Source organism: Lolium perenne, chromosome 7 (genome assembly GCF_019359855.2).
Source record: "Lolium perenne isolate Kyuss_39 chromosome 7, Kyuss_2.0, whole genome shotgun sequence".
Taxonomy (NCBI): domain Eukaryota; kingdom Viridiplantae; phylum Streptophyta; class Magnoliopsida; order Poales; family Poaceae; genus Lolium; species Lolium perenne.
In genome coordinates this window covers 141,381,329-141,408,428 of record NC_067250.2, presented here as the reverse complement: position 1 = coordinate 141,408,428, position 27,100 = coordinate 141,381,329, and the positions used below count along the sequence as shown (strand labels likewise).

Here is a 27,100-nt window from a genome sequence, read left to right as displayed (position 1 = left end):
ATTGCTGTTGTCTACAAAACGCAGCAGCTGTACTTTGGTACGAGTGTAATGGCGCCGACCATGTGATCTCTCCATAGGATGCCTATTCACTCAGGCTAAATTCACATTTAATTAGCATAAGAGAAAAGACAATACTACAGCGCGCCCTGACTGTGGAAGTCTAAAGCGAGTGATGTCACAGTAGCTAGTAACGTTCACTTCACACTACGGACGCTAGCCGATTTCTGTCATGGCATGCACTCCAACAGCTGGTACAGCCATAGTGAGATCACGCCACCCCAAACGCAGTCACGCAGCCGATCAAACAAGAAGCCGAAATCTCGTCCATAGACTTCCGTCCACTCTTCCTCTCTCGTCTGCAAGACCCAGAGTACCTCCGGAGCCTCAAAAATGGCGTCCCTCACTTAGCATCTCCACCACAGTTCCGACATTCCATCGATCGATCTGCACTTTCCCAGCCCCAGAGAGAGAAACCCTCAGTTCCTCACCCAAACCTCCCGCTATGCCGGCCCTTTAGGTTTAGCCACCCATCACCCATGGCATCCACGCCGCCCATGAAGCGGGGCAGGTACTGCTGCAGCCTCTGCGGGCTCCCCAAGAAGGGCCACGACTGCAGCTTCGCCGGCGAGTCACCGGCCCCGGCGCTGATGCCTGTGGTGGCGCCAGCTGTGGTCGACCCTGCTCCTGTGGCCGCCGACTACATCAGCGCCCTGCCTGACGACGTCCTCGGAACCATCATCTCCTCGCTCCCCACAGACGACGCCGTCCGCACAGAGACAATCTCCCGACGGTGGATCCACCTCTGGCGCTCCTCCGCGCCGCTCAACCTCGATGACAGAGACCTGCACCAATGGGTCTCTGGCGACAACTTAGTCCCCATCGTCTCGAAGATCCTCTCCACCCCACGCCAGACCTATGCCCGTCGGCTTTGTCTCAACACGCTGTGTTGCCACTCCGGCGACGCAGACCGCTACCCTGTCTTCGACGGGTGGTTCCAGTCCCCCGTTCTCGATCACCTTGACGAGCTTGATTTCAGCTACGTGCGGGTGCTCGGCAATGCCCCCCTTCAGGCTCAAGAGTTGATGCCGCCCCTGCCGCCGTCCGCCCTCAGGTTTTCCTCCCTCCGCCTCGCCACCATTAGCCTATGTCATTTTCCTCAGGACCTCGCCGGCGTTCACTTCCCAAATCTTATCGATCTGACTCTCTCTCGAATCACAAACTACGAGAACACCCTCCACGCCATGATCGCCGCATGTCCTCGTCTTCATACCTTGTTCATGGATAGGAACTACCATTTCCGCCGCGTTTACATCAGGTCTCACAGCCTTGTGAGCGTCAGACTGTTGGTTGATCCATGCAACTATGTGATGGATCAACTCATCATCGGCTGCACACCAAACCTGGAAAAGCTGATCATCCAGGAGCAAGGTAACGGTCCAAGAATCATACGAGTACTTGATGCACCAAAAATTCAGATTTTGGATTGCCTGCGGACCGACATGATGTCTACTGTACAGATGGGGAAGACAACATTCCAGGTTACAGATTAAAACCCACTGTTCTATACATCTACCTGCAACCTTATTTACTTACTTACTTTTTTCTATGTTATCTTTCATTTGATCCAGGCAATGGTTGACAATAGTCATAAGTCATCATTTCGAAATGTAAAGATCCTGTACATCATTATCGAAGCTCTTAAGTTGAACCATGTCATTGACGTCCTCAAATGCTTCCCCTGCTTACAACAGTTTCACATCCGGGTGAGTTTGGTAGTTTATCTGTCTTTCTGGCGTCTTAGCTCTAGCTTACTCTCTATTCATAAATCCCCATGTTGAGCTGTACTCTAAATTATGTATTCCCCAAATCGATCTGTCTTTGTTTTCAGTCACTGATGCGCCATGTTCCAATGAGGATCAACGACAAGCCGGCTGATGGTACTGTGGACTGCATTCACAAACATCTCAAGCAAATAGAAGTAACAAACTATTCTGGCAATATATCAGATGCAAACTTTTTCAAGTTCTTTATTTTGAACGCAAGGGTGCTAGAGTTGGTGAAGCTTCATATCCCTTTTAGGATCAACAATAAGTGGAGGTCTAAACAACGTAAGCAGATGAATTTTCTGAACAGAGCTTCTCCAAATGCTCTGATTCAGTTTGAGGGCTCAGTGAGCAGGTGATCAACCACACACTCAAGTGTCAAATTCTGACCCCGGCCTTTGGCAGCTCGCTATATGTACCATGCCGCTAGCATTGTAATGTGCTTGAAGGAGATGTACTCTTGCCCCATTGTTGTTTTATGTATTTGCAAACCAGACAGGTTCATTTTCTTTTGTACTGTAACTTGGAAGTTTATTTGTGAATTTTCAATTATATATGAACCACCAACTATAAGTCCTCATGAATGGTTTGAGTATAGCGGGCGTTGTTCTATTGAGATCTACAAATTTTGCTGTGCATTAATATCTTAATTTTGTGAGAAAGAATGAGCCAACGATTATTCTAATAGCTGGCTACTTATATAGGTTCCTTACATGTACTTATATATATTGCTTGCCAAGTTTCAGAGGAAATTTGGTTACTGATTTTTCAAATATATTCATCTACATACTTGAAACATGTTGAATATCTAACAATTTTTGTAGTATTCCAACTGATGGTAGATATGTTTTTGTCTGGACCACCAGAAGTCATGGTAGATATATGATTATATTCCTGCTGTTCACTGAAACCAGCCAAAAGCAAACCTGTTTAGTGATCTGATTCTGTGAAATCCGGTCAGCATGCAGGGATTACTTTGTATACAAAAAAAAATGACATGTTTCATAGCTGATTTCACTAAAAAATTAAATAGGAAAACAGATAATAGATGTTATTATTCCAAGAATGTTGTATGAGCATGAGATGAAGGGTTAGTCGATTGTAAGTATGAGATAACGGGGTAGAGCCTTTTGCTTTTGTACAGCCTGCTTGAATGTCCCTATCTGTATCCCATTGGTCGAAAACATGTGATGAAATTTCCCTGGTTGTTTCTTTATGCTTGTTAGTGATTTTTCGGAACAAGTTTTTGTTTAATGCCTGCAGTATTGTCACTTGTCTGATATGGTAAAATCCTATAAGATAGACATTCTTTGTCGGGAAATAAGTATTGGGAGAAATACTTCACAAGTCACAACTATCCGATTAATTTATATCTATATATTGGATGCATCATATAATTTTAAATTCATGATTGTGTCGGTCGATCATACTAATATACCATGTGACTGGATTGATTTCATTACTTTTCGCTAAAAGCTAGAGGTGTTTTTGCATGTATAAATAATTAGGGGTATCGGAATGCATATGATATAATTATCTTGGAACATACCCTTTTCCTGAACCACTTGAAGAATATGATGTATTGAGGATTAAGGTACTGGTCCTCAGAACGAAGATCACCTTCCATCTGACTGACAATGGAATCTTTGCTGTAGAGGCAAGGTGGATAAGTGATCTCCGAGTTTTAGACGATGACAGATCTAAAGGTAACCTGAGTGCAGGTTTCTCTACGACAACATACATAGATGTAGAGTAAAACATGATTGATGTGTACTAAAATACATATTGCACTTCGATATGCTAAATGTTGAGTATCCATTCAGCTAATCAGAAATTTAGAATTCAGAATAATCATATAGCATGTTGATTCTGTACGCTGAAGGATTTTTAAAATTTACAGCCGCTTACACAGTCCTTTTTCTAAGTAACAACAACCCTTACAATTTCGCAGACATTCTAATAGAAGATCCAAGAAAGCGGAACATCGAACATCAAATCGTGATGAGAAGTTAAGAACAAACTAGACATGTAAAACTTCAAATATAACACAGTGAATAAAAAACTGATAAAATTGTAAAACAAATCTGGTATGTATAAGTACAAATGCAGCGGCATATCATAAGAATTTATCAACAATAATATAACCATACAGGTGGTAGAACCAACAGCTCTACCGGGCCTAGGGCGTAGTTTGTAGGGGAAGGAGGGAGTGGTGTGCGGACGAGGCGGCGGACGCCGGCGGCTGGGCGCCGTCGTGCGCGCGGAGAAGAGGAGGGCGGCGGCTAGGTTTGGAGAGACCGACTCCTCGGGGAGTCGGTAATAATGAATCTGATTATTGCTTGATTGTTTGCATCGTTACATTTGGTATATAAAGAGCTAAACCCTAAACTGATAATGGGCTAAGCCCCTAGTTGGGTCCATGGTTGGGCCCCCTCCTAACATAACCAATACCGGTCATAACATCTCTCCCCGCCTGTGCAAACAGCTCGTCCTCGAGCTGGTAGTCGGGGTAGTGCTGGCTGAACTCCTCGCGCTTCTCCCAAGTAGCCTCCTCCTCCGGAAGGCCTTCCCACTGCACCAGCAAGTACCAAATGCCGCGACGGAGCTGAGCACGTAACACCTTCGCCGGACTCGGAAGAAGACGACCATCGGCGATCGGCGGTAACGCTGGTGGCGCTGCCGGCGGCTCCCCACGGTAAGGCTTCAGCAGACCCACATGAAAGACATCATGGATGCGGGAACCCTCTGGTAGCTGAAGGCGATATGCAAGTGTGCCCACGCGCTCCAAGATGACGAAGGGGCCAGCGTAGCGAGGTCCAAGCTTGCGCCTCGCACGTGGGTCGAGGGACTGGGTGGATCGATGAAGAAGGCGCAGCCACGCCCAGTCGCCCACCGCATAGGCCACCTCGCGATGATGACCGTCGTAGTAGTGCTTGGCGAGCTGCTGAGCCTGAACGAGACGTTGCCGCACCTCAGCAAGCATCTCGTCGCGGTTGCGGAGAAGCTCCCCCGCAGCCTCCGTCCGAGCGGTCGCGGGATCGACCGGCAAGATAGGCGGTGGAGGCCGACCGTAGACCACCTCAAATGGCGTGGCACGCAGGGCGGAATGGTAGGAGGTGTTGTAGCAATATTCCGCCCAAGCGAGCCAATCCACCCATGCGCGAGGACGATCACCTGTAACACAGCGTAAGTACATGGCGATCACTTTGTTAACCACCTCGGACTGGCCGTCCGTCTGAGGATGGAATGCCGTGCTGAAACGAAGCTTCACGCCCGCCATCCGGAGAAGGTCACGCCAGACGTGCCCCGTGAACACCGGATCCCGATCACTGACGATCGACACGGGGAAACCGTGAAGGCGGACGATGCCGTCGAAGAAGGCACGAGCAACGGACGCGGCGGTGTACGGGTGTCCAAGCGCGATGAAGTGTGCATACTTGGAGAAGCGGTCGACCACCGTGAGGATGACGGACTTGCCGCCCACCTTGGGAAGGCCCTCAATGAAGTCCATGGAGATGTCGGCCTAGACCTGGGAGGGCACCTCCAACGGCTGCAGCATCCCTGTCGGTCGCAGCGTCTCCGTCTTGTTGCGCTGGCATATCTCGCAAGAGCGCACCCAATCCTGGACCAAGGCCCGATCCCCAGGGATGTAGAAGTCGGCGCGGAGACGGTGAAGGGTCTTCTGGACACCCTCATGGCCAGACGAGTGGGCCAGCAGGAGCACCTGGTGTCAAAGATCGTCGTGGTCGGGCACAAAGATCCGGCGCCCGTGCAAGAGTAGCCCTTCCGCCAAACGCCATGGTGCCTCCAACTCGCCCACCTCCAGCTGATGCCGCAGAAGCTGGGCGTCAGGCGCCACTGCAGTAGCCTGGCGGATGGTGTCGAAGAGGGCGAAGGAGGGGCCCGAACGGATGCACAATGCCATCCCCTCAGGTGCGCCGTCCTCGTCGACAGCGTCGCGGCGAGAGAGAGCGTCGGCGACGGTGTTGAGGCGCCCCGCGCCGGTACTCGACGGTGAAATCAAAGCCGAACAGCTTGCTGATCCACTGATGCTGCGGAACAGTCGAGAGCCTCTGATCCAACAAGTACTTGAGGCTGTAATGGTCCGTGCGAATCTGGAACAAGCGCCCCCAAAGGTAGGGACGCCAATGGCGCACAGCCTGCACCAAGCCAATGAGCTCCTGCTCGTACGCCGCAAGCTTGAGATGGCGCGCGGCGAAGGGCCTGCTGAAGTAGGCAAGCGGCCCATCGCCCTGGTGAAGCACGACACCGAATCCCACGCCGGAGGCGTCGCAGTCGACGATGAACAGCCGCGCGAAGTCCGGCATCTGGAGAACGGGGCCCGTCGTGAGGGCCCCCTTCAGGGCCTCGAACGCGGCGGTGGCCTCCTCATTCCAGGCGAAGGTGTCGCGGCGCAGAAGCCGCGTGAGAGGTGTCGCGATGATGCCGAAGTCCCGGATGAATTTCCGGTAATATCCGGCGAGACCCAGGAAACTGCGGAGAGCGCGCGGCGAACGAGGAGGCGGCCACGCAGCGACGGCTGCCACCTTGTCGGCGTCCATGGCTACCCCCTCGGCGGAGATTACGTGGCCGAGATAGGCGACCGATGTCGTCCCGAACGAGCACTTCGAGCGCTTAAGGTGAAGATGATGCGCTCGAAGCTTGTTGAAGACGATGGCGATGTGTTGTAGGTGCTCCGCCCACGAGGCGCTGTAGATCAAAATATCGTCAAAGAAAACGAGCACAAACCGACGTAAATAGGGGCGGAGTACATCGTTCATCAGGGCCTGGAATGTTGCTGGCGCGTTGGTGAGGCCGAAGGGCATCACCACGAACTCGAAGTGGCCATGATGGGTCCGGAACGCCGTCTTGGCGATGTCGTCCGGGTGCATGCGCACCTGATGGTAGCCCGACCGTAAGTCGAGCTTGGTGAAGAAGCGAGCCCCATGGAGCTCATCGAAGAGCTCGTCGACCACCGGGATGGGGAACTTGTTGACGTGGGCATTACCCTTCGGGTAACCGATGTTGCCCTATCATGTATTGACTAGCTGGAGGCCCATGAAGGCACTTGGAGGCAAGGCGGCCCAACCGGGTGGTGCACCAGAAGATTCCTTGGCAAGCAAAACAAAGAGGCGGCCGAACAAGGGAAGATTAGATCTAAAATTATTGTAAACCTAGTCGTACTCGGTTAGACCTCTTGAGACCTGGCCTCCTATATAAAGGCCAGGAGAGGGGCTGCCGAGGGACACAATCAATCTTAGCGATCTTAGCCAACAGAAGCTTAGAGCTAGGTCATCATAGCACTTAGCCATCTCAACGAGATCTCAGCCGAACTATTCGGCACCCCATTGTAACCGATTATCATCATAATCAAGAACAGACAGGCAGGACGTAAGGGTTTTACCTCATCGAGGGCCCCGAACCTGGGTAAATCGCTCTCCCCGCTTGTCTGTGAACCGATGTCTCGTGTCAGCTTGCAGGATTCCATCAACCCTAAGACCCTATCGGAGGGCATTGCCGAGGAGCACCCTCGACAATTGGCGCCGTCTGTGGGAACCCTGTCGGCACAAGATCGGTCATCGGTAGATCCAGTCATGTCACCGGCAACTTCATCGGCAACTTCATCGACACCATCATCACCAAACCTAGGAAGCCCGATTCGGTTCGGCTCCTATGAGTTCACCCCGCACAGCGATTCCTCCCGCTCAACCTTCTCAGATCTACAAGGAAACATGGAGATGACCTTCGGCAGCGTCCACTACAACGTCAACGCGGAAGGAATCCTTCGACTGCTGAAATCGCCCACTTCCAGATCGACGAGTCCAAGCGCGTCATCATCACTCGACCTTTCGGCTGGTCTAACAGGCTCGACGAGTTCACCGCGCCCTCGACTCCCCGTTCGGCGTCTTCCATGTCGGTAGGATCCGACAATCCCACATCTTCGGAGTTAACTTCGTACTACTGCTTGAACTGCGACACCAGGCACGGGCTAGGATCGAGCGACACACCGTTCATCTGTAATGCCCAATATTCATCGGGAGAGGATAGTATCGACAGCATCGTCCAAAGAACCACCCGTAGAACGGCGCATCACCAAGTTTATGTCGCCAATAACACGGGAAACACAAGGCACAGAGGAGACAGAGATCATACTCCTCGTTCCAGTAGACGAGCAAGTTTCGAAAACAGCGCCAGCAACCACAACAGCAACTACACCATCGCGGACGAGGAGTGGGCAGCAGCCAAAGCGGCAGTACTTAACAACACGCCGCTCCCCGCAGGAACCTCGGTTGGAACCCTCAATGCTTACCGCTCTATACTAGAGAAAAACCGGGAGCACCTATCGAAAGAGCAAGCCACCCTCGAGAGACGCCTATCTGCAGCAGACCGATCCAGCGAACGATGAAGAGGCTCGCAAGGGAGCGCCTCTCGAAATACTCAGGGGGCAGGCAAGCACCGCTCGAGACTATCCAGGCTTTCGGAAGATGACGCTAGAGAAATAACGTCGAACCTGACCAAGTCCTTTATGACTACGGACACCGAGGGCATGCCACGGCCGAAAACCGTTGCAGGAGCAACAGCCAACCTCGCCGCATACCTCATCAACCAGTGCCCTGAAGGATCCATGGCTCAAGCTCATCGAGGCGCCCTAGAAAGTCTCGCGATATTGGGAAATAATCTAGTTCCGCAAAAGGAAAAGACCACGGTGCAGGCTAGTGGCTCAAAGCATCATGCGAGAGATGCTCGGGATGAAATCACCCAGAGCAGGATCGACAAAGCAAGGCGACGACGCGCCGCTAGGAAGGAGAATGATAGTGATTCTTCGGATGAGGATCAGGAGTACGACGGCGAGCTCAGGGGAGCCGACTGTTTAAGTTACAAAATCCGCGAGGCGATGCCGCCCAAAAAGTTCAAGCCCACTCCTACCGACGCTGCCAAATACGATGGGCAGCAGGAGCCAAGATCTTGGATAGACGACTACCTGCAGACTGTGATTCTGCATAAGGGGAACCAGATAGCAGCAATGCAGTGCTTGCAGCTCTACCTAAAGGATTCAGCGCGAGCCTGGCTAAGGGGGCTGCCGAAGGGTTCCATTAAATCATGGGACGACCTAGTAGACGCCTTCGTTGCCAATTTCCAAGCAACATACAAGAGACCCATCGGGATTGAAGAGTTACGGAATTGCCAGCAAAAGCAGAAGGAATCGATGCGCTCATACATCGGGAGATTCACCAAACTCCTAAACGCTGCCGAAGATGTATCTGTCGACAGAGCAATCGACGCTTTCAGCGATGGCGTCCGGCGTGAAAGCTACATAGAAGAACTCGGACGCAAAAAGCCAAAAATCATAACCAAGTTAATGGAAATCACCAACAGCTGGGCTGATGGTGAGGACAACGTGCGAAGGCCACGACAGCGCAGTGACGACGAAGACGATGACCAGCCGAAGCACGACTCGGGTGGCCGAAGGGATTGTCACAAGAGAAGGAAGAACCGCAACTATGACGACAACAACCTGGTGGCCGCAGGATACTCTGATCGGCAGGACGATCGATATGACGATAGAAGAGACGATCGACAGGACGGTAATCTGAACAACTCTGAGAACCGTGGCAATTATAAACCATGGCAGCAAAGGACTCCCGAACTGCCCTACGCTGAGCAGATCAACGCCCCCTGTTACCTGCACTCATACGTCGATTCTAAGGACGGCAAAACGAAGTCGAGTCACCTGCTCAGGGACTGTCGGCAGTTCATTGACATGCACAAACTCATCCAGCAGGCAGGCCAGCAACCGCAACCGCCACCACCCCCACCTCCACCACAGCATCAAGTCCAGCAGGCTCAACCTCATCAACCCAACGAGGCGTTTCCACCAACACGAGGGCAGATGAGCATGATCCATAGGACAGGTGTCTCGAGAAGAGAAATGATCAGCAAATCTTAATTGTCCATTTAAACATTTTTCGTATTCGTTGGTCAGCAAATGTTTGAGTGATCAGCTCGTGTTGCAGGTCTTGCTAAACCCGTTGTATGTGCAACTTTGCTTTCAACCGATGTATGTTTTGATAGTCACTCCCGAATATTTCGGGTGCAATGATTCTGCCGATGAGCCCGTTGTTCTTTGATATTTCCATAAGTAAAATATCGAACGTGGGTTGTATTATGTATTTTTCCAAACTCTTGCTATTTTCGGCACTCGTAGAGGCATCTATAGCAGAAGGAAAGGTCATCGCCCTTGTTTTTGCATCCTTTAGCACTCGTAGAGGCTTTTTCGGAACACAATCTTTTGCCGCGTACTACATTGCACTATCGTTCACCGAGGGGTGCAAGCAAAGTTTACGATGCTGCGGATTAAGTGTTCCAAATTACTGCATGCTTAGCAAGGGATCAAAACTGAAGTTCTCATTAATAAGGTAAACACGGCACTAAAGGGCGTAAAAAAGGGGAAACCCTGCTGAAAGTAAAAGAGAAAGCTAAACATTATTCGACTATTCTAAGCAAGGAAGGGGTTCTTCTTATCTTCAGGCTTGTCTACCGCGTTAACGGTTTTTGAAGCATCGTTGACTGCAGTGGGGGTCTCGACAGCGACCAAGTCCATTACATTCTAAAATTGTTCATGTTACTTCTGGCAGTTGACGGAACAAGCAGCCGCCGAATCAGCTGGCTCCTCGTCCCAGACGTCGACTGGCAAAGTCCCGTGGGACACGCCTTTTATCAGGGGTCTGAACACCGTGAAGGCGCGGCCGCTTTTGGACAAGCCCCACCGTGTCCCCGGCGCCGGAGGAGGTCGCAAGCTTGCCGACTATGGCTTGGACGTGCCCGCAAGCACTAGGGAGTCGCGGCAGGCGCAGAAGGACCAGGAGCACGAGGCTCTTCTGAAAAACGTGGCCGACTTGGAAACAACCATGGAGCAACGCGTCAGTGCCGAGGTTCAGCAACGCGTCAGTGCCGAGGTTGCTAGCAAGGTCGATGACGCGCTGGCCAACAGGGTCAATGAAATCATCCCTGATCTTGTGCTGTCGATGAAGAATTACTTCGACGCCGGCGGTAAGGGACCGATGCCGGTTATCAGCCTAGGCGCCAGCAACTCGGACAACCGGCCTCCAACTAGACACGCTCAATGCACACCCAACTTGGTGACTCCACCCGCCGGCAATGTCGGCGCTAGAGAGGATTCGCCGGACCTGGGGGGCCCCAGTACTAGCCCCTCAGTCACCTGCACGCCTGGCCTCGGTCCTTCAACGCGAGCCGAGCTCGACGCCCTCACGGTAATTAATTTAGTCTCTCAAGCTCTACAAATTAGTTACTTTGTCGTCGCCCCTCTCTGACCTACACATGTTTTCACAGGCGAACGCAACTCCTTGCACCTTGCTACTGAATGTGGACAACAAGTTGAAGGCTGTAGCGAGCGGCAGTGTCATCCTGCCAACACAGCGGATTTTCCACTGCGTCAGGATGGATGATAGCGTGAGCCGGGTTCGCGTGAACCGGTCGTTACCGAGATGCCAAGACCTCCATCCTCCTTATCAACCCCCGGAAACGGAAACCCCGCTCACTCTCGGGGATCTCAAGAATCACATCCTTCTATGGCCGAAAGCCCTAATTCGGCTGAACACCGCCTCAGGTTCGGAGGCAAGCTATGGCATGGTCACTCCTTAGGATGCAACGGATGCCCCGAGCCAAGCCAAGGTCCCAGCTCCAACAACTGCTTTGACGGCAGGCAAAGGCAGGGCCAGTCCTCCACCGGCTTATGATCATTTTGAGCCCGATAGTCAGCCCGATAGTCAGCACGAGAGTCAGCACGACAAGGCGTTGGACATTGATCAAGCTCCCATTGATACGTTCATCGCCAAGCTCGACGCCGACGCGGTTTCTCCTTACAAGCCACCCGCCGGTCATATCCTACCCGCCGGTCATATCCTAAAGAAGAAGTTGTTCCTTTCACAAGAAACGCCCGAGCAGGAGGACACTACCGCCTTCACCGCTCCGCCCCGAGTTGGGCTTACCCCGAGGACACTCCTTGGTGCGACCACGGTGAAACAAAACGCCGCTCCGGCCAGTTGCAGTAAGAAGAAGGGCAGGAAGCGGAAGAAGTCGGGAGATGTTGCGGCAAGCAAGATAGTGGTTAATGACAAGTTGCCGACCCCGTGGAGGAAGTTGCATCACTTAGGCGAGCCGATGCTGCCGGCACACTATGTCAACTTGTTGACGCCGGATATGAGGAGCGTGCATGATGCTATTCTAACAAAGGAGAAGCTACTTCTTCAAGATAGAAATCCCTCGTACCCGATTTTGATTGCCAAGGTGCCCACTGGCTTTGGCTTTGTCAACACATACCCTGCGGACTTGATATTCATTCGGTACGAAGACATCTTCAGGCTCTTGCACATGCAACAGCTAGACCGAAGCTTGGTCCGCCTCATATCGCTCAGCATGGCGCACGATATCGCCATGGAGAACACAACGCACATCGCTATCATGGACCCCTACTACATGACTCCAGCTATCGCCCAAACCGAACAAGCGTTTCTCGCCAACTATATCAAGAATTTCTTGGTGTTAAACAAGGATAAGAATTGCTTTGTCATACCATATTTCCGCGAGTAAGTATTTGGTTACTAAAGTACCCTATATTACATTCTTTCATGAATTTCCTTAATAGCTGAGTATGATGGTTTATTTCCATTTTGCGCAGATTCAAGTATTGCACCCTCCTCCTCTTTCACCCGTATCATTCCCATGTCACTTATCTCGACTCCGGGCTTGATAAGGAGAAAGACTTCACCGACCTTAAGTCTACACTTGATAAAGCCCTCAGCGGCTTCATAGCTGAGGTTGGCGTCAACAAACTCAGGCATGAGAAGAAAGTTAAGGGTTGCCATGTGTGCAACCACATAACCAAGTTCCCCTGCCTAAAGCAATCGGTGGATGACAATGGGATGGAGGCATGGTTTGCCATCCTACAGATGAGGGCGGTTGTAAGGTCTCAGAATGATCTCTTGTTGCCATCTGCTCTGCAGGGGAAGTTCGTGAACATGGCGGACACCACCGATGAAAATGTGAGAGGCGACTTCCGTGCCATCCATCGGACCATTTGCACAATACTCTGGAGGGATGTCATCATGAATAGTGGCTTGTTCAACTATGCCTCCGCACTTTCTAATTCCGAGATAGAAGGCCGATTAGAAGATGGACGTGACGAGAGAACATTCAACACGCTCGAGGGCATCCGTCCCTTCCCGCCGAAGTAGACTTGAGTCAAAAACTTTTGTGTCCTGCAAATGTTAGTCATAAATTACATAAGTATTTTTTATGTTTGTTCTTTTGCACACCTATATGTTATATCTCTCTCTATGGATGTACTAACAACTTACATTTCTTTGTTGTGTGTTTGCATAGATGACGTACTATGTCGTCTACCACGGCAGGGTTCCTGGAGTCTACGAGGACTGGGAAGACTGTAGGAGGCAGGTCCACCGTTTCAGCGGCAACAGCTACAAGGGGTACACCACTTTGGAGGAGGCGGAAACTCGATACGCCAACTTTCGAGCGGGACAGAGGAGGGAGATGTGGAGGACCCCTTTCATCGTGATGATGCTTGCCGCCACCGCCTCTCTAGTTTACTATGTCATTGTTGTTTAGCTAGGTCGTCGACTGGACTTATATGTATTTCTGTAACATGTGCTACTTCGAGTCATGATGTTTGAACTATGGTCGACACTTGTGTTATTGATGCATGCATGCATGTTATGGACATTTCGGGACTTTCTAATGATGTGTATCATTGCCAATGATGTGTATCTTGCTAATGATGTCTATTTTGCTGTCATTCTGGTAATTGCCTGTATATTCTGTGTATATGCTTGAATTCTGGTGTATATACTGTCAAATTCGAGATTTATTTTTTTACTCCTGCTAATGTTAACGCTGGCGAAATGTACATGTATCCCTGGCGTTTTGCAATCGCCAGCACTACGGCCTGTTTCCCCTGGCGAAATGGTAAGACGCTGGCGGTAAGACTAACCCCGGCGAATTGACAACACTTACCCCCGGCGAATTGGTAGAACGCCGGCGGTAACGGCACTTACCCCCGGCGAATTGGGAGGCGCCGGCGATGAGGCGTTACCACCGGCGAGGTGATCGCCGGCGAATGCAAGAACGCCGGCGGTAGGCCATTTCCTAGTAGTGAGTACATATACATGTATCTACCGAATAAAAAGTTTCGGCTAAACAATCCTAACACTTGGATGAAGTAGCCAAAATAACCTATTTACAAAACAACCCTAATCCCTGAAATCACCCTTGCGGAGTTTCTCTTTCCTCAGGTACCTTCGAATACTCCTCAAGCTTGTCGACAATTATATTGGCAGGCAGCAATACCTTCGGATATAGAGTCTCCAAGTCACCAACCGCGTTGGCGACAGCAAGCAGATTCGCTGAGGGGTAATGTGCAAGCACAAGGGCAAGTGTAAACCTGGCCCCTGCGAAAACTTGAGCTCGCACCAAGTCTCGAATCTTCTTGGCATTTCCAAACTCAGACATCAGAGTCAGCAGCGTAGGGGGAATCGCGTTTAAAGGGAACATTGTCTTCCAAACTACCCTCATGGCTTTGTAGCACTTGTCGAAGAAATGGTGGACTTGTTGAACCCGATCTATAAATTGTGCTACAGCCGAAGCCTTCGAGTGGTCTCGCCAGAAAATTTCTTCGGCTGATGACAGCTGGGTCAATGCGTGCACACGCTCGTGAATCCGCTTGTTCTCTTCCGCACGGTTTAAAGCTATGACTGGCAAAGGAATCAACAGAGGATCAGACAAGGCGTTGTTGACAAAAGAGCGCAGGGATCAAGAAACTTACAGTTCAAACTCTCGGTAGCTTTATGCAGTTCAGTAAGAGCGTACCGCTCCACTTCGGCTGCAATCTCGCTCTTATTATTGACAATAGCAGCTAAGGCATAAGTGCTGCGCAGATCTTTTTCCATCTGAGTGATTCGATCCTTCATACGCTGGATTCGATCACCTTCAGGAAGAGCACCCGAAGAGTCGTCGACAAATGAGGGCACTGGGAAAACCTGCAGGAAACAACGGTAAAAGGGATGACGGATCCGGTCAAATCGAGCATCCGAAGTAACTCCCATCGGGAGAAGTGCAAGTAAAAATATCATAACAAAGGTGTACTAGCAACATTGCTAGCACGGAGTTTATTACAAACATAAGTTTTGCAACAGAACAATGTTTCACATCAGCTCGAAGATAAGTTTGTTACAAAAATCAAGGGGCTTGGGTCTGAGTCGATAAACTGGGACCAGCCGATGTCTTCCTTGACGAAACTAGTTCAAGGAGCTGGCGAGCACAATTAAGGGCAGACGTTTTAAAGGCGCTTAAATCAACGAACTGCCCATCTTGCTCTTTCAGCAGCTCCTTAGTCAATTCTTCGATGCCAGCCTTAAAGCCGTGACCCATCATAAGTTGGAAGGCAAGGAGGGCACCATAGGTACGCGAAGTGCGCTTGAATACCTCGATAACCTCCTTGGTGTCAACCGCGAAGGCATTGATCAACTGCCCCAGAGTTTTGTCCTGCTTGACCTTGGGGAAGATCATCAAGTGCATCCGCGCCATGGCACCTTTTCCTTTTTCGAGAAGCACCCGCGTAAGCTGGTGGGAGGCGAGAGTCATCGATACACCATTTGCAGGGGAGTTATTTGGAACTTTGTCCAAGGCACTGGCGGGGATGTTGGCGGCTTCTGCAAAAGAATAGAATGGAAAGGATCATTAACAGAAGATCGAATTCGTAAAATATGATAATCGACAGAAAAGTATAAAAGAGATTACCAAGCAAAGCTAGCGAAGACTGGCGAAGGAGTTCATCTTTTTCAGCTGCCTGAGCTTCGGCAGCTAGCCTTGATGCTTCTTCCTCCTTCAGCTTTTCCTTCAGCTTGCCCACTTTCTCCTTCAGGGAGTCGATTTCCTGGCGAGCTTCGGCAGCTATCTTGACTGCGCCGTCCAACTTCGAGGAAGAAGATTCAACTTCCTTCTGCAGTCGAACCTTGTCTGCCTCCAGAGAAGTGAACTGGGAAGCGAAGGCCTCCAAAGAGGAAATACACACCTCGTAGGTCCTTAAGGAGAAAGGATGTTTTACAAAGAATCATTAGACAAGGCACATTCCAAGAAATTCGCGTTGTACTCAAAAGGGACTGATACGTCTCCAACGTATCTATAATTTCTTATGTTCCATGCTACTTTTATGATGATACACACATGTTTTATACACACTTTATGATGATTTTATGCATTTTCCGGAACTAGCCTATTGACGAGATGCCAAAGGGCCGATTCTTGTTTCTGCTGTTTTTGGTTTCAGAAATCCTAGTAAGGAAATATTCTCGGAATCGGACGAAATCAATGCCCAGCATCCTATTTTTCCACGAAGCTTCCAGAACACCCGAGAGCCACCAGAGGGGGGCCACAGGGCCACCAGATGATAGGGCGGCGCGGCCAGGGCCTGGGCCGCGCCCCCCTACTGTGTCACCACCCCGTCAGCCCTCCGACTCCGCCTCTTCGCCTATATAAAGGTCCCTGACCTAAAACACGATACGGAAAAGCCACGGTACGAGGAACCTTCCAGAGCCGCCGCCATCGCGAAGCCAAGATCTGGGGGACAGGAGTCTCTATTCCGGCACGCTGCCGGGACGGGGAAGTGCCCCCGGAAGGCTCCTCCATCGACACCACCGCCATCTTCATCAACGCTGCTGTCTCCCATGAGGAGGGAGTAGTTCTCCATCGAGGCTCGGGGCTGTGCCGGTAGCTATGGTTCATCTCTCTCCTATGTACTTCAATACAATAATCTCATGAGCTGCCTTACATGATTGAGATTCATATGATGATGCTTGTAATCTAGATGTCATTATGCTAGTCAAGTGGATTTTACTTATGTGATCTCCGGAGACTCCTTGTCCCACGTGTGTAAAGGTGACAGTGTGTGCACCGTGTGGGTCTCTTAGGCTATATTTCACAGAATACTTATTCACTGTTATGAATGGCATAGTGAAGTGCTTATTTATATCTCTTTATGATTGCAATGTGTTTTGTATCACAATTTATCTGTGTGCTACTCTAGTGATGTTATTAAAGTAGTTTATTCCTCCTGCACAGTGTAATGGTGATAGTGTGTGCATCGTGTAGTACTTGGTGTAGGCTATGATTGTGATCTCTTGTAGATTATGAAGTTAACTATTGCTATGATAGTATTGATGTGATCTATTCCTCCTTTCGTAGTGTGAAGGTGACACTGTGCATGCTATGTTAGTACTTGGTTTGGTTATGTTGATCTGTTATGCACTCTAAGGTTATTTAAATATGAACATTGAATATTGTGGAGCTTGTTAACTCCGGCATTGAGGGTTCGTGTAATCCTACACAGTTAGTGGTGTTCATCATCCAACAAGAGGGTGTAGAGTCTAGCATCTATCTATTTATTCTGTTATTTGATCAATGTTGAGAGTGTCCACTAGTGAAAGTATGATCCCTAGGCCTTGTTCCTAAATACTGCTATCGCTGCTTGTTTACTGTTTTACTGCATCTTTACTTCCTGCAATATTACTACCATCAACTGCACGCCAGCAAGCACTTTTCTGGCGCCGTTACTACTGCTCATATTCATTCATACCACTTGTATTTCACTATCTCTTCGCCGAACTAGTGCACCTATTAGGTGTGTTGGGGACACAAGAGACTTCTTGCTTTGTGGTTGCAGGGTTGCATGAGAGGGATATCTTTGACCTCTTCCTCCCTGAGTTCGATAAACCTTGGGTGATCCACTTAAGGGAAACTTGCTGCTGTTCTACAAACCTCTGCTCTTGGAGGCCCAACACTGTCTACAAGAATAGAAGCACCCGTAGACATCAAGCACTTTTCTGGCGCCGTTGCCGGGGAGGAAAGGTAAAAGGCACTCATACTCTGGTCCCAGATAAAGTACTTTTCTGTTGCCGTTGTGTGTGTGCTCGAAGCTATTTCCTTTAGATCCTGCAATTGCATCTTTTTGTTTCTTGTTTACACTAGTTAGGCATAATGGACAACAATGAGCTTCTTATTCTATTTCCTGATTTAAGACATGGATGGTTTGATGCGAAAATTAAAAAACCTATGGAACATATTAGTATGAACGCTTTGAACACCATTGTTGCTAATGATATGGAAAATTCTAAGCTTGGGGAAGCTGGCTTTGATGAGCATGATATTTTTAGTCCCCCAAGCATTGAGGAGAAAATTTACTTTGATGATACTTTGCCTCCTATTTATGATGATTATAATGATATTGGTCTTTTAGTACACTTTGTTATGGAGGATGAATTTGATTATGATTACAATATGCCTCCTATATTTGATGATGAGAATGATAGCTACTTTGTTGAATTTGCTCCCACTACAACTAATAAAATTGATTATGCTTATGTGGAGAGTAATGATACTTTTATGCATGTGAATAAGAATGCTGTATGTGATACTTATATTGTTGAGTTTGTTCATGATGCCTCTGAAAGTTATTATGAGAGAGGAAAATATGGTTGTAGAAATTTTCATGTTACTAAAACACCTCTCTATATGCTGAAATTTTTGAAGTTACACTGGTTTTATCTTCCTATGCTTGTTACTTTGCTCTTCATGAACTTGTTTATTTACAAGATTCCTTTTCATAGGAAGCATGTTAGGCTTAAATGTGTTTTGAATTTGCTTTTTGATGCTCTCTTTTGCTTCAACTCTTATTTCTTGCGAGTGCATCATTGAAATTACTGAGCCCATCTTAATGGCTATAAAGAAAGAACTTCTTGGGAGATAACCCATGTGTTTATTTTGCTACTGTTTTGTTGTGTCTTGGAAGTTGTTTACTACTGTAGCAACCTCTCCTTATCTTATTTTATTGCATTGTTGTGCCAAGTAAAGTCTTTGATAGCAAGGTTCATACTAGATTTGGATTATTACTGCATGAGAAACAGATTTCTGTCTGTCACGAATTTGGGCAGGGTTCTCTGTAGGTAACTCAGAAAAATCTGCCAATTTACGTGCATGATCCTCAGATATGTACGCAACTTTCATTCAATTTGGGCATTTTCATCTGAGCAAGTCTGGTGCCACTTTAAAATTCGTCTTTACGGACTGTTCTGTTTTGACAGATTCTGCCTTTTATTTCGCATTGCCTCTTTTGCTGTGTTGGATGGATTTCTTTGTTCCATTACCTTCCAGTAGCTTTGAGCAATGTCCAGAAGTGTTAACAATGATTGTGTCACCTCTGAACATGTGAATTTTTGATTATGCACTAACCCTCTAATGAGTTTGTTTCGAGTTTGGTGTGGAGGAAGTTTGCAAGGGTCAAGAGAGGAGGATGATATACTATGATCAAGAAGAGTGAAGAGTCTAAGCTTGGGGATGCCCCCGTGGTTCATCCCTGCATATTTCAAGAAGACTCAAGCATCTAAGCTTGGGGATGCCCAAGGCATCCCCTTCTTCATCGACAACTTATCAGGTTTCTTCTCTTGAAACTATATTTTTATTCGGTCACATCTTATGTACTTTACTTGGAGCGTCTGTTTGTTTTTATTTTCGTTTTGTTATTTTCATGCTCTGAATAAATGCTTGTGTGGGAGAGAGACACGCTCCGCTGGTTCGTATGAACACATGTGTTCTTAGTTCTATCTTTAATGTTCATGGCGAAGGTTGAAAACTGCTTCGTTAATTGTTATATGGTTGGAAACAGAAAATGCTACATGTGGTAATTGGTATAATGTCTTGAATAATTTGATACTTGGCAATTGTTGTGCTCATATGGATCATGTTTAAGCTCTTGCATCATGTACTTTGCACCTATTAATGAAGAACTACATAGAGCTTGTTAAAATTTGGTTTGCATGATTGTTCTCTAGAGTCTAGATATTTTCTGGTTAAGGTGTTTGAACAACAAGGAAGACGATGTAAAGTCTTATAATGCTTACAATATGTTCATATGTGAGTCTTGCTGCACCATTTATACTTGAGTTTGCTTCAAACAACCTTGCTAGCCTAGCCTTGTATTGAGAGGAATTCTTCTCGTGCATCCAAATCCTTGAGCCAAAAACTATGCCATTTGTGTCCACCATACCTACCTACTACATGGTATTTCTCTGCCATTCCAAGCAAATACTTCATGTGCTACCTTTAAACAATTCAAAAGCTATTATCTCTTATTTGTGTCAATGTTTTATAGCTCATGAGGAAGTATGTGGTGTTTATCTTTCGATCTTGTCATTTACTTCGGACAGACTTTCACCAATGGACTAGTGGCATATCCGCTTATCCAATAATTTTGCAAAAAGAGCTGGCAATGGGGTTCCCAGCCCCAATTAATTAACTTGCATTAATAATTCTCTTCACATGTTTTGCTCTGATTCATCAGTAAGCAACTTAATTTTGCAAATAGACACTCCTCCATGGTATGTGAAATGTTGGAAGGCACCCGAGGATTCGGTTAGCCATGGCTTGTGTAAGCAAAAGGTTGGGAGGAGTGTCATCCATCAATAATGAAACTAAAATACATGTGTAAACAAAGGAGAAGAGGGATGATCTACCTTGCTGGTAGAGATAACGTCCTTCATGGGAGCCACTCTTGAAAGTCTGGTTGATAAGGTAGTTAGAGTACCCACTACCATTCGTTGACAACAACAAACACCTCTCAAAACTTTACTTTTATGCTCTCTATATGATTTCAAAACTTAAAAAGCTCTAGCACATGATTTAATCCCTGCTTCCCTCTGCGAAGGGCCTTTCCTTTACTTTATTGTTGAGTCAGTTTACCTATTCTTTCTATCTTAGAAGCAAACACTTGTGTCAACTGTGTGCATTGATTCTTACATATTTACCTATTGCACTTGTTATATTGCTTTATGTTGACAACTATCCATGAGATATACATGTTACAAGTTGAAAGCAATTGCTGAAACTTAATCATCCTTTGTGTTGCTTCAATGCCTTTACTAAGAATTTATTGCTTTATGAGTAACTCTTATGCAAGTCTTATTGATGCTTGTCCTGAAAGTATTATTCATGAAAAGTCTTTGCTATATGATTTTGTTGTTTACTCATTGTCTTCACCATTGCTTCGAATCGCTGCATTCATCTCATATGCTTACAATAGTATTGATCAAGATTATGATAGCATGTCACTTAAGAAATTATTCTTTTTATCGTTTACCTACTCGAGGGCGAGCAGCAACTAAGCTTGGGGATGCTGATACGTCTCCAATGTATCTATAATTTCTTATGTTCCATGCTACTTTTATGATGATACACACATGTTTTATACACACTTTATGATGATTTTATGCATTTTCCGGAACTAACCTATTGACGAGATGCCAAAGGGTCAGTTGCTGTTTTCTTCTGTTTTTGGTTTCAGAAATCCTAGTAAGGAAATATTCTCGGAATCAGACGAAATCAATGCCCAGCATCCTATTTTTTCACGAAGCTTGCAGAACACCCGAGAGCCACCAGAGGGGGGCCACAGGGCCACCAGATGATAGGGCGGCGCGGCCAGGGCCTGGGCCGCGCCCCCCTACTGTGTCACCACCCCGTCAGCCCTCCGACTCCGCCTCTTCGCCTATATAAAGGTCCCTGACCTAAAACACGATACGGAAAAGCCACGGTACGAGAAACCTTCCAGAGCCGCCGCCATCGCGAAGCCAAGATTTGGGGGACAGGAGTCTCTGTTCCGGCACGCTGCCGGGACGGGGAAGTGCCCCCGGAAGGCTCCTCCATCGACACCACCGCCATCTTCATCAACGCTGTTGTCTCCCATGAGGAGGGAGTAGTTCTCCATCGAGGCTCAGGGCTGTACCGGTAGCTATGTGGTTCATCTCTCTCCTATGTACTTCAATACAATAATCTCATGAGCTACCTTACATGATTGAGATTCATATGATGATGCTTGTAATCTAGATGTCATTATGCTAGTCAAGTGGATTTTACTTATGTGATCTCCGGAGACTCCTTGTCCCACGTGTGTAAAGGTGACAGTGTGTGCACCGTGTGGGTCTCTTAGGCTATATTTCACAGAATACTTATTCACTGTTAAAAATGGCATAGTGAAGTGCTTATTTATATCTCTTTATGATTGCAATGTGTTTTGTATCACAATTTATCTGTGTGCTACTCTAGTGATGTTATTAAAGTAGTTTATTCCTCCTGCACAGTGTAATGGTGACAGTGTGTGCATCGTGTAGTACTTGGCGTAGGCTATGATTGTGATCTCTTGTAGATTATGAAGTTAACTATTGCTATGATAGTATTGATGTGATCTATTCCTCCTTTCGTAGTGTGAAGGTGACAGTGTGCATGCTATGTTAGTACTTGGTTTGGTTATGTTGATCTGTTATGCACTCTAAGGTTATTTAAATATGAACATTGAATATTGTGGAGCTTGTTAACTCCGGCATTGAGGGTTCGTGTAATCCTACACAGTTAGTGGTGTTCATCATCCAACAAGAGGGTGTAGAGTCTAGCATCTATCTATTTATTCTGTTATGTGATCAATGTTGAGAGTGTCCACTAGTGAAAGTATGATCCCTAGGCCTTGTTCCTAAATACTGCTATCGCTGCTTGTTTACTGTTTTACTGCATCTTTACTTCCTGCAATATTACTACCATCAACTGCACGCCAGCAAGCACTTTTCTGGCGCCGTTACTACTGCTCGTATTCATTCATACCACTTGTATTTCACTATCTCTTCGCCGAACTAGTGCACCTATTAGGTGTGTTGGGGACACAAGAGACTTCTTGCTTTGTGGTTGCAGGGTTGCATGAGAGGGATATCTTTGACCTCTTCCTCCCTGAGTTCAATAAACCTTGGGTGATCCACTTAAGGGAAACTTGCTGCTGTTCTACAAACCTCTGCTCTTGGAGGCCCAACACTGTCTACAAGAATAGAAGCACCCGTAGACATCAGGGACTTACAGAAGGAGGAGTCGTGGTGGCGGCAGGAACATCTTTCCCCTTGGAAAGGGAAGAAGCGGTCGATGCCTGAGCCGCGGGGGTTGCCTTAGGAGCCGAAGCTTCGGAAGCCGCAACAGCCGGTGGAGCAGCACTAGATTTGGCTTTCTTAGACGGAGGCTCAGTGAAACCTTCGTCACTACAAAAAGGAAATGATCGACAGAAGTCATGAAGAGAATGCGAGAATTAAGGGGACAAAATATGGCATCAGGGAAGAAGGTGCTTACATATCGAACAGATCGTCTTCATCGGCAAAGCCGCCGGTTGATCTCTTCACGGGCGAAACCCTGGTCTCCTCCACAGCTGCATTAACAAAGCCATCACAATCAGCATCATCATTACGCACTGATCCCTCTGTGTTGCAAGCATCATCGGCTGAAGGAGGAAGATCGGTGTGAACAGTTTCAGAATCTATCGGATCATCATGTTCACTCTCTGGGCCTGTGTGTTCGATAGTGTGAAAATCAACAGGTACTGAGGAGCCTCTTCCCTCAGAAGTATCATTTGGCGAATCGTGCAAGTTTCTAGAGGCTATGGGGACCTGTCGAAGAGGAAGACGAATAAGAATAATAGTAATTATATTGACCAAGTCGAAACAGCATAGTGAGAATATGAAAAGGGAAGTTACCTCTGGCGGTGGATGATCGACATCGAGAGGAGTGTAAGAAGATATCAATGGGATCGAGTCTTCCTGACTAAAGAAAGTAAGGCGACGGACTTCATCAAGCAGCTCATGTTCCGACAGTTCGGCAGCATTAATCCTGGTTTCATTCTTCGGACCTGAATACAACCACATCGGACGAACTCTGGCCATGACTGGTTGGACTCGACGTTTCAGGAACACCGCTGCCACCTCTGTGCCAACCATAGTTTGGCCATTGGCCTCTTTGATTCGAAGAAATTTGGCAAATAGTTCGTCGGCTGCTGCCCTTTCATCGGGAGAGAGAATGTTCTTCCAGGAATCCTTAGGCTTGGCTTCGAGGACGTCGGCAAAGCGAGGAAGCTGGGACTCGGTTGACAAGGAATCCTTGACATAAAACCATTTCAGTCTCCATCCTTGCACAGATTCTCTCATTGGGAAGTTGAAATAATTAACCTCCGAACGAGCCACAAACCCCACTCCTCCGGTGACAAAAGATCCATTACTACTGCTGTACCTCTTTACATAAAAGATCTTTTTCCACAATCCAAAATGAGGCTCAATACCCAAAAATGCCTCGCAGAGGGTAATGAACACAGCAACGTGAAGGATTGAGTTAGGAGTAAGTTGCCACAGTTGGATTTCGTAGGTCCGTAGGAGATGAAGAAGGAATTCATGAGCAGGAAGCGAGAGACCCCGATATAGGAACGACAGGAACATCACGGTAAAGCCAGCAGGTGGATTGGGCCGAGAAATCGCACCTGGAAAAATCACATTCCCCTCGTCGGAGGAGATTAATCCCAGGCTTCGGGATCTCTTCTCGTCGCGCTTGGTGATGGTTGACACTATCCAATCCCCAGGTTTGTCTATCGAGCCTGGCGGCGTTGGCGGCGCCGGAGCTGGGGGAGGAGCGTCCGGAACGCTCCCCTTCGGAAGATTTGGCGGCGGCGCCTCCGCTAGTAGAACTGGCGGCGGCAGTAAGGCTCTTCTTCTTCACCATTGCGAGATCTGGGGAAGATTGGAAAAGCAGTGGTGGCGGCGCCGCAGTAGCAAAGGGAGGAAGAAGAAGAAGGGCGAGAAGATGCTACGGAAAATGTGGGAGAAGATTAGGGATTTTCGTCCTTTGGAGATTTTAAGGAGAGGAGAACTTGAGGGCTGTGTGGGCACGTGTCGTTGCTACCGGTTCATTCAGTGGATCTTTTCTATTAAAGATTGCAGAAATCAAGGAGACGCCTTGGTAACTGTGCGAAAAGGGCGGATATTGCTTAAAAACAGGGCCAGACAGAGAAAGAGTAGGCCCAGCAGGTTACGTCCTGTCAGTCAAAATCGAGATATCAGTAAAGTGTCATCAATGACGTCGTGAGGAATGCTCGAAGCATTCGAAGGAATAAAAAGATATCGGATGGTGAACTTGAGTCTACGCATAGATTGCAAAGCATCTGCACTTAGACTCGGGGGCTACTCCCATCGGGAGCGCTAGACGCGCACCCGACAGAATGAAGACTCGAAGAAAAAAGCCTTGAAGGAAGAGATAATTGCTCGACTCAAGTCTGCACCCGGTTGCAAGCACCCGTGCTCAGACTCGGGGGCTACTCCCATCGGGAGCGCTGGACGCGCACCCGACAGAACTTTTTTGCATTCCAGGATCATGCCCGGAGACTTGATTCTGTGTAGGGTAATGTTGTTTTGCCATCAGCAGTTAACCAGCAAAAGTTGGGCACGTTACTCATTATCCCTTGCATGAGGAAAATGTATCGGATGACTTACGAAGACTTGCGGAGAAAACTTCGACAGAGAAAAATGTTCGAGTGGTACAACTTGAGTCTATGCACGGATTGCAAGCATCCGTACCTAGACTCGGGGGCTACTCCCATCGGGAGCGCTGACGCGCACCCGACAGAGGAAGATGATGCAGATTCAAGAAGCACAAGAACAATCAAGGAGAAGAACATTAGGTGGAGGCATGCTTTAGTCTCTACCCGAACTATCTTCGGCTAGACACTCGGGGGCTACTGACGTGGGCATTACCCTTCGGGTAACCGATGTTGCCCTATCCTGTATTGACTAGCTGGAGGCCCATGAAGGCACTTGGAGGCAAGGCGGCCCAACCGGGTGGTGCACCAGAAGATTCCTTGGCAAGCAAAACAAAGAGGCGGCCGAACAAGGAAAGATTAGATCTAAAATTATTGTAAACCTAGTCGTACTCGGTTAGACCTCTTGAGACCTGGCCTCCTATATAAAGGCCAGGAGAGGGGCTGCCGAGGGACACAATCAATCTTAGCGATCTTAGCCAACAGAAGCTTAGAGCTAGGTCATCATAGCACTTAGCCATCTCAACGAGATCTCAGCCGAACTATTCGGCACCCCATTGTAACCCATTATCATCATAATCAAAAATAGACAGGCATGACGTAAGGGTTTTACCTCATCGAGGGCCCCGAACCTGGGTAAATCGCTCTCCCCGCTTGTCTGTGAACCGATGTCTCTTGTCAGCTTGCAGGATTCCATCAACCCTAAGCCCCTATCGGAGGGCATTGCCGAGGAGCACCCTCGACACTTGTCCTTCAGCGTGAGCGCGTTGAGGGCGCGGTAGTCGATGCAGAAGCGCCATGTACCATCCGTTTTGCGGACGAGAAGCACCGGCGCCGAGAATGGCGATGTAGAGATCCGGATGACGCCCGCGGCGAGCATGAGGGCGCACTGTCGCTCGAGCTCGTCCTTCTGCAGCTGGGGGTAGCGGTAAGGCCGCACGGCCACCGGCGCCGTGTCCGGGGCGAGGTGGATACGGTGATCGTACACCCAGGTAGGCGGAAGGCCTTGCGGCTCGTCGAAAAGGTCGCCGTGCTGCTGCAGGAGGTGGGCCAACAGAGGGTGCTCGGAGTCGATGTCGGCCGTGGTGAGCTGGAGCTGCGGTGGCGGGGCGGCGCCCCCAATGCCCGTCCAACAGACGCGGCGGCCCTGGCGCCAGAAGGTCATCGTCAAGGCGGCGAAGTCCCACAGTATGGGCCCGAGGGGCCGCAAGAACTCCACGCCGAGGATGAAGTCGAAACAGCCTAAGTCGATGCCGGCGCACACGATGGTGAAGTGCTCGTTGCCGATGGAGAGCGGCACCTACTGCGCCACGCCATGGCAGCGAAGGCGGTCGCCGTTGGCCACGGTGACGCGGAGGTGATCGCCGCCCGTCGGCTGGAGGCCCAAACGACGCATGATGGCCTCCGGCAGGAAGTTATGTGTGGAGCCGGTGTCGAGGAGGGCCACCAGTTGCTCGTCGTGGATCGTCACTGGCAGGAGCATCGTCTGCTCGTTGCGGATGCCTGCCAACGCATGTAGCGAGACCACGCACGCCGTGGCCGGTGCGGCGTCGAGGGCGGTGTACGTCGCTGTGTCGACGCCTGTGTCCGTGTCGCCATCGTCTACCGTCTCCAAGTAGAAGAGGTGCGGGCAGACGTGACCCGGCGCGTAGGGCTCGTCGCAGTTAAAGCACAGGCCGAGGCGACGGCGCTCCAACTGCTCCGCCGGGGTGAGGCGCCGAAAGGTACGCTGCGTCGCTGCGGGAGCGGCCGGTGCTGGCCGCGTGGCCCGCGCTGCGGGCGGCGGGGGGCGGGCGGGTGGCCGGGCCCC

The 27,100-nt window shown here is 48.8% G+C and overlaps 1 protein-coding gene across 1 annotated transcript; it reads left to right on the top strand.

The window, feature by feature from the left end:
• Window positions 1-536: 536 nt before the first annotated feature.
• Window positions 537-2,182, top strand: LOC127318708 (F-box/LRR-repeat protein At2g42730-like). Its single transcript, XM_051349182.2, has 3 exons — window positions 537-1,538; window positions 1,629-1,763; window positions 1,889-2,182. Exons 1-3 carry the CDS (start codon window positions 537-539, stop codon window positions 2,180-2,182), a joined length of 1,431 nt encoding a protein of 476 aa, XP_051205142.2.
• Window positions 2,183-27,100: the final 24,918 nt, after the last annotated feature.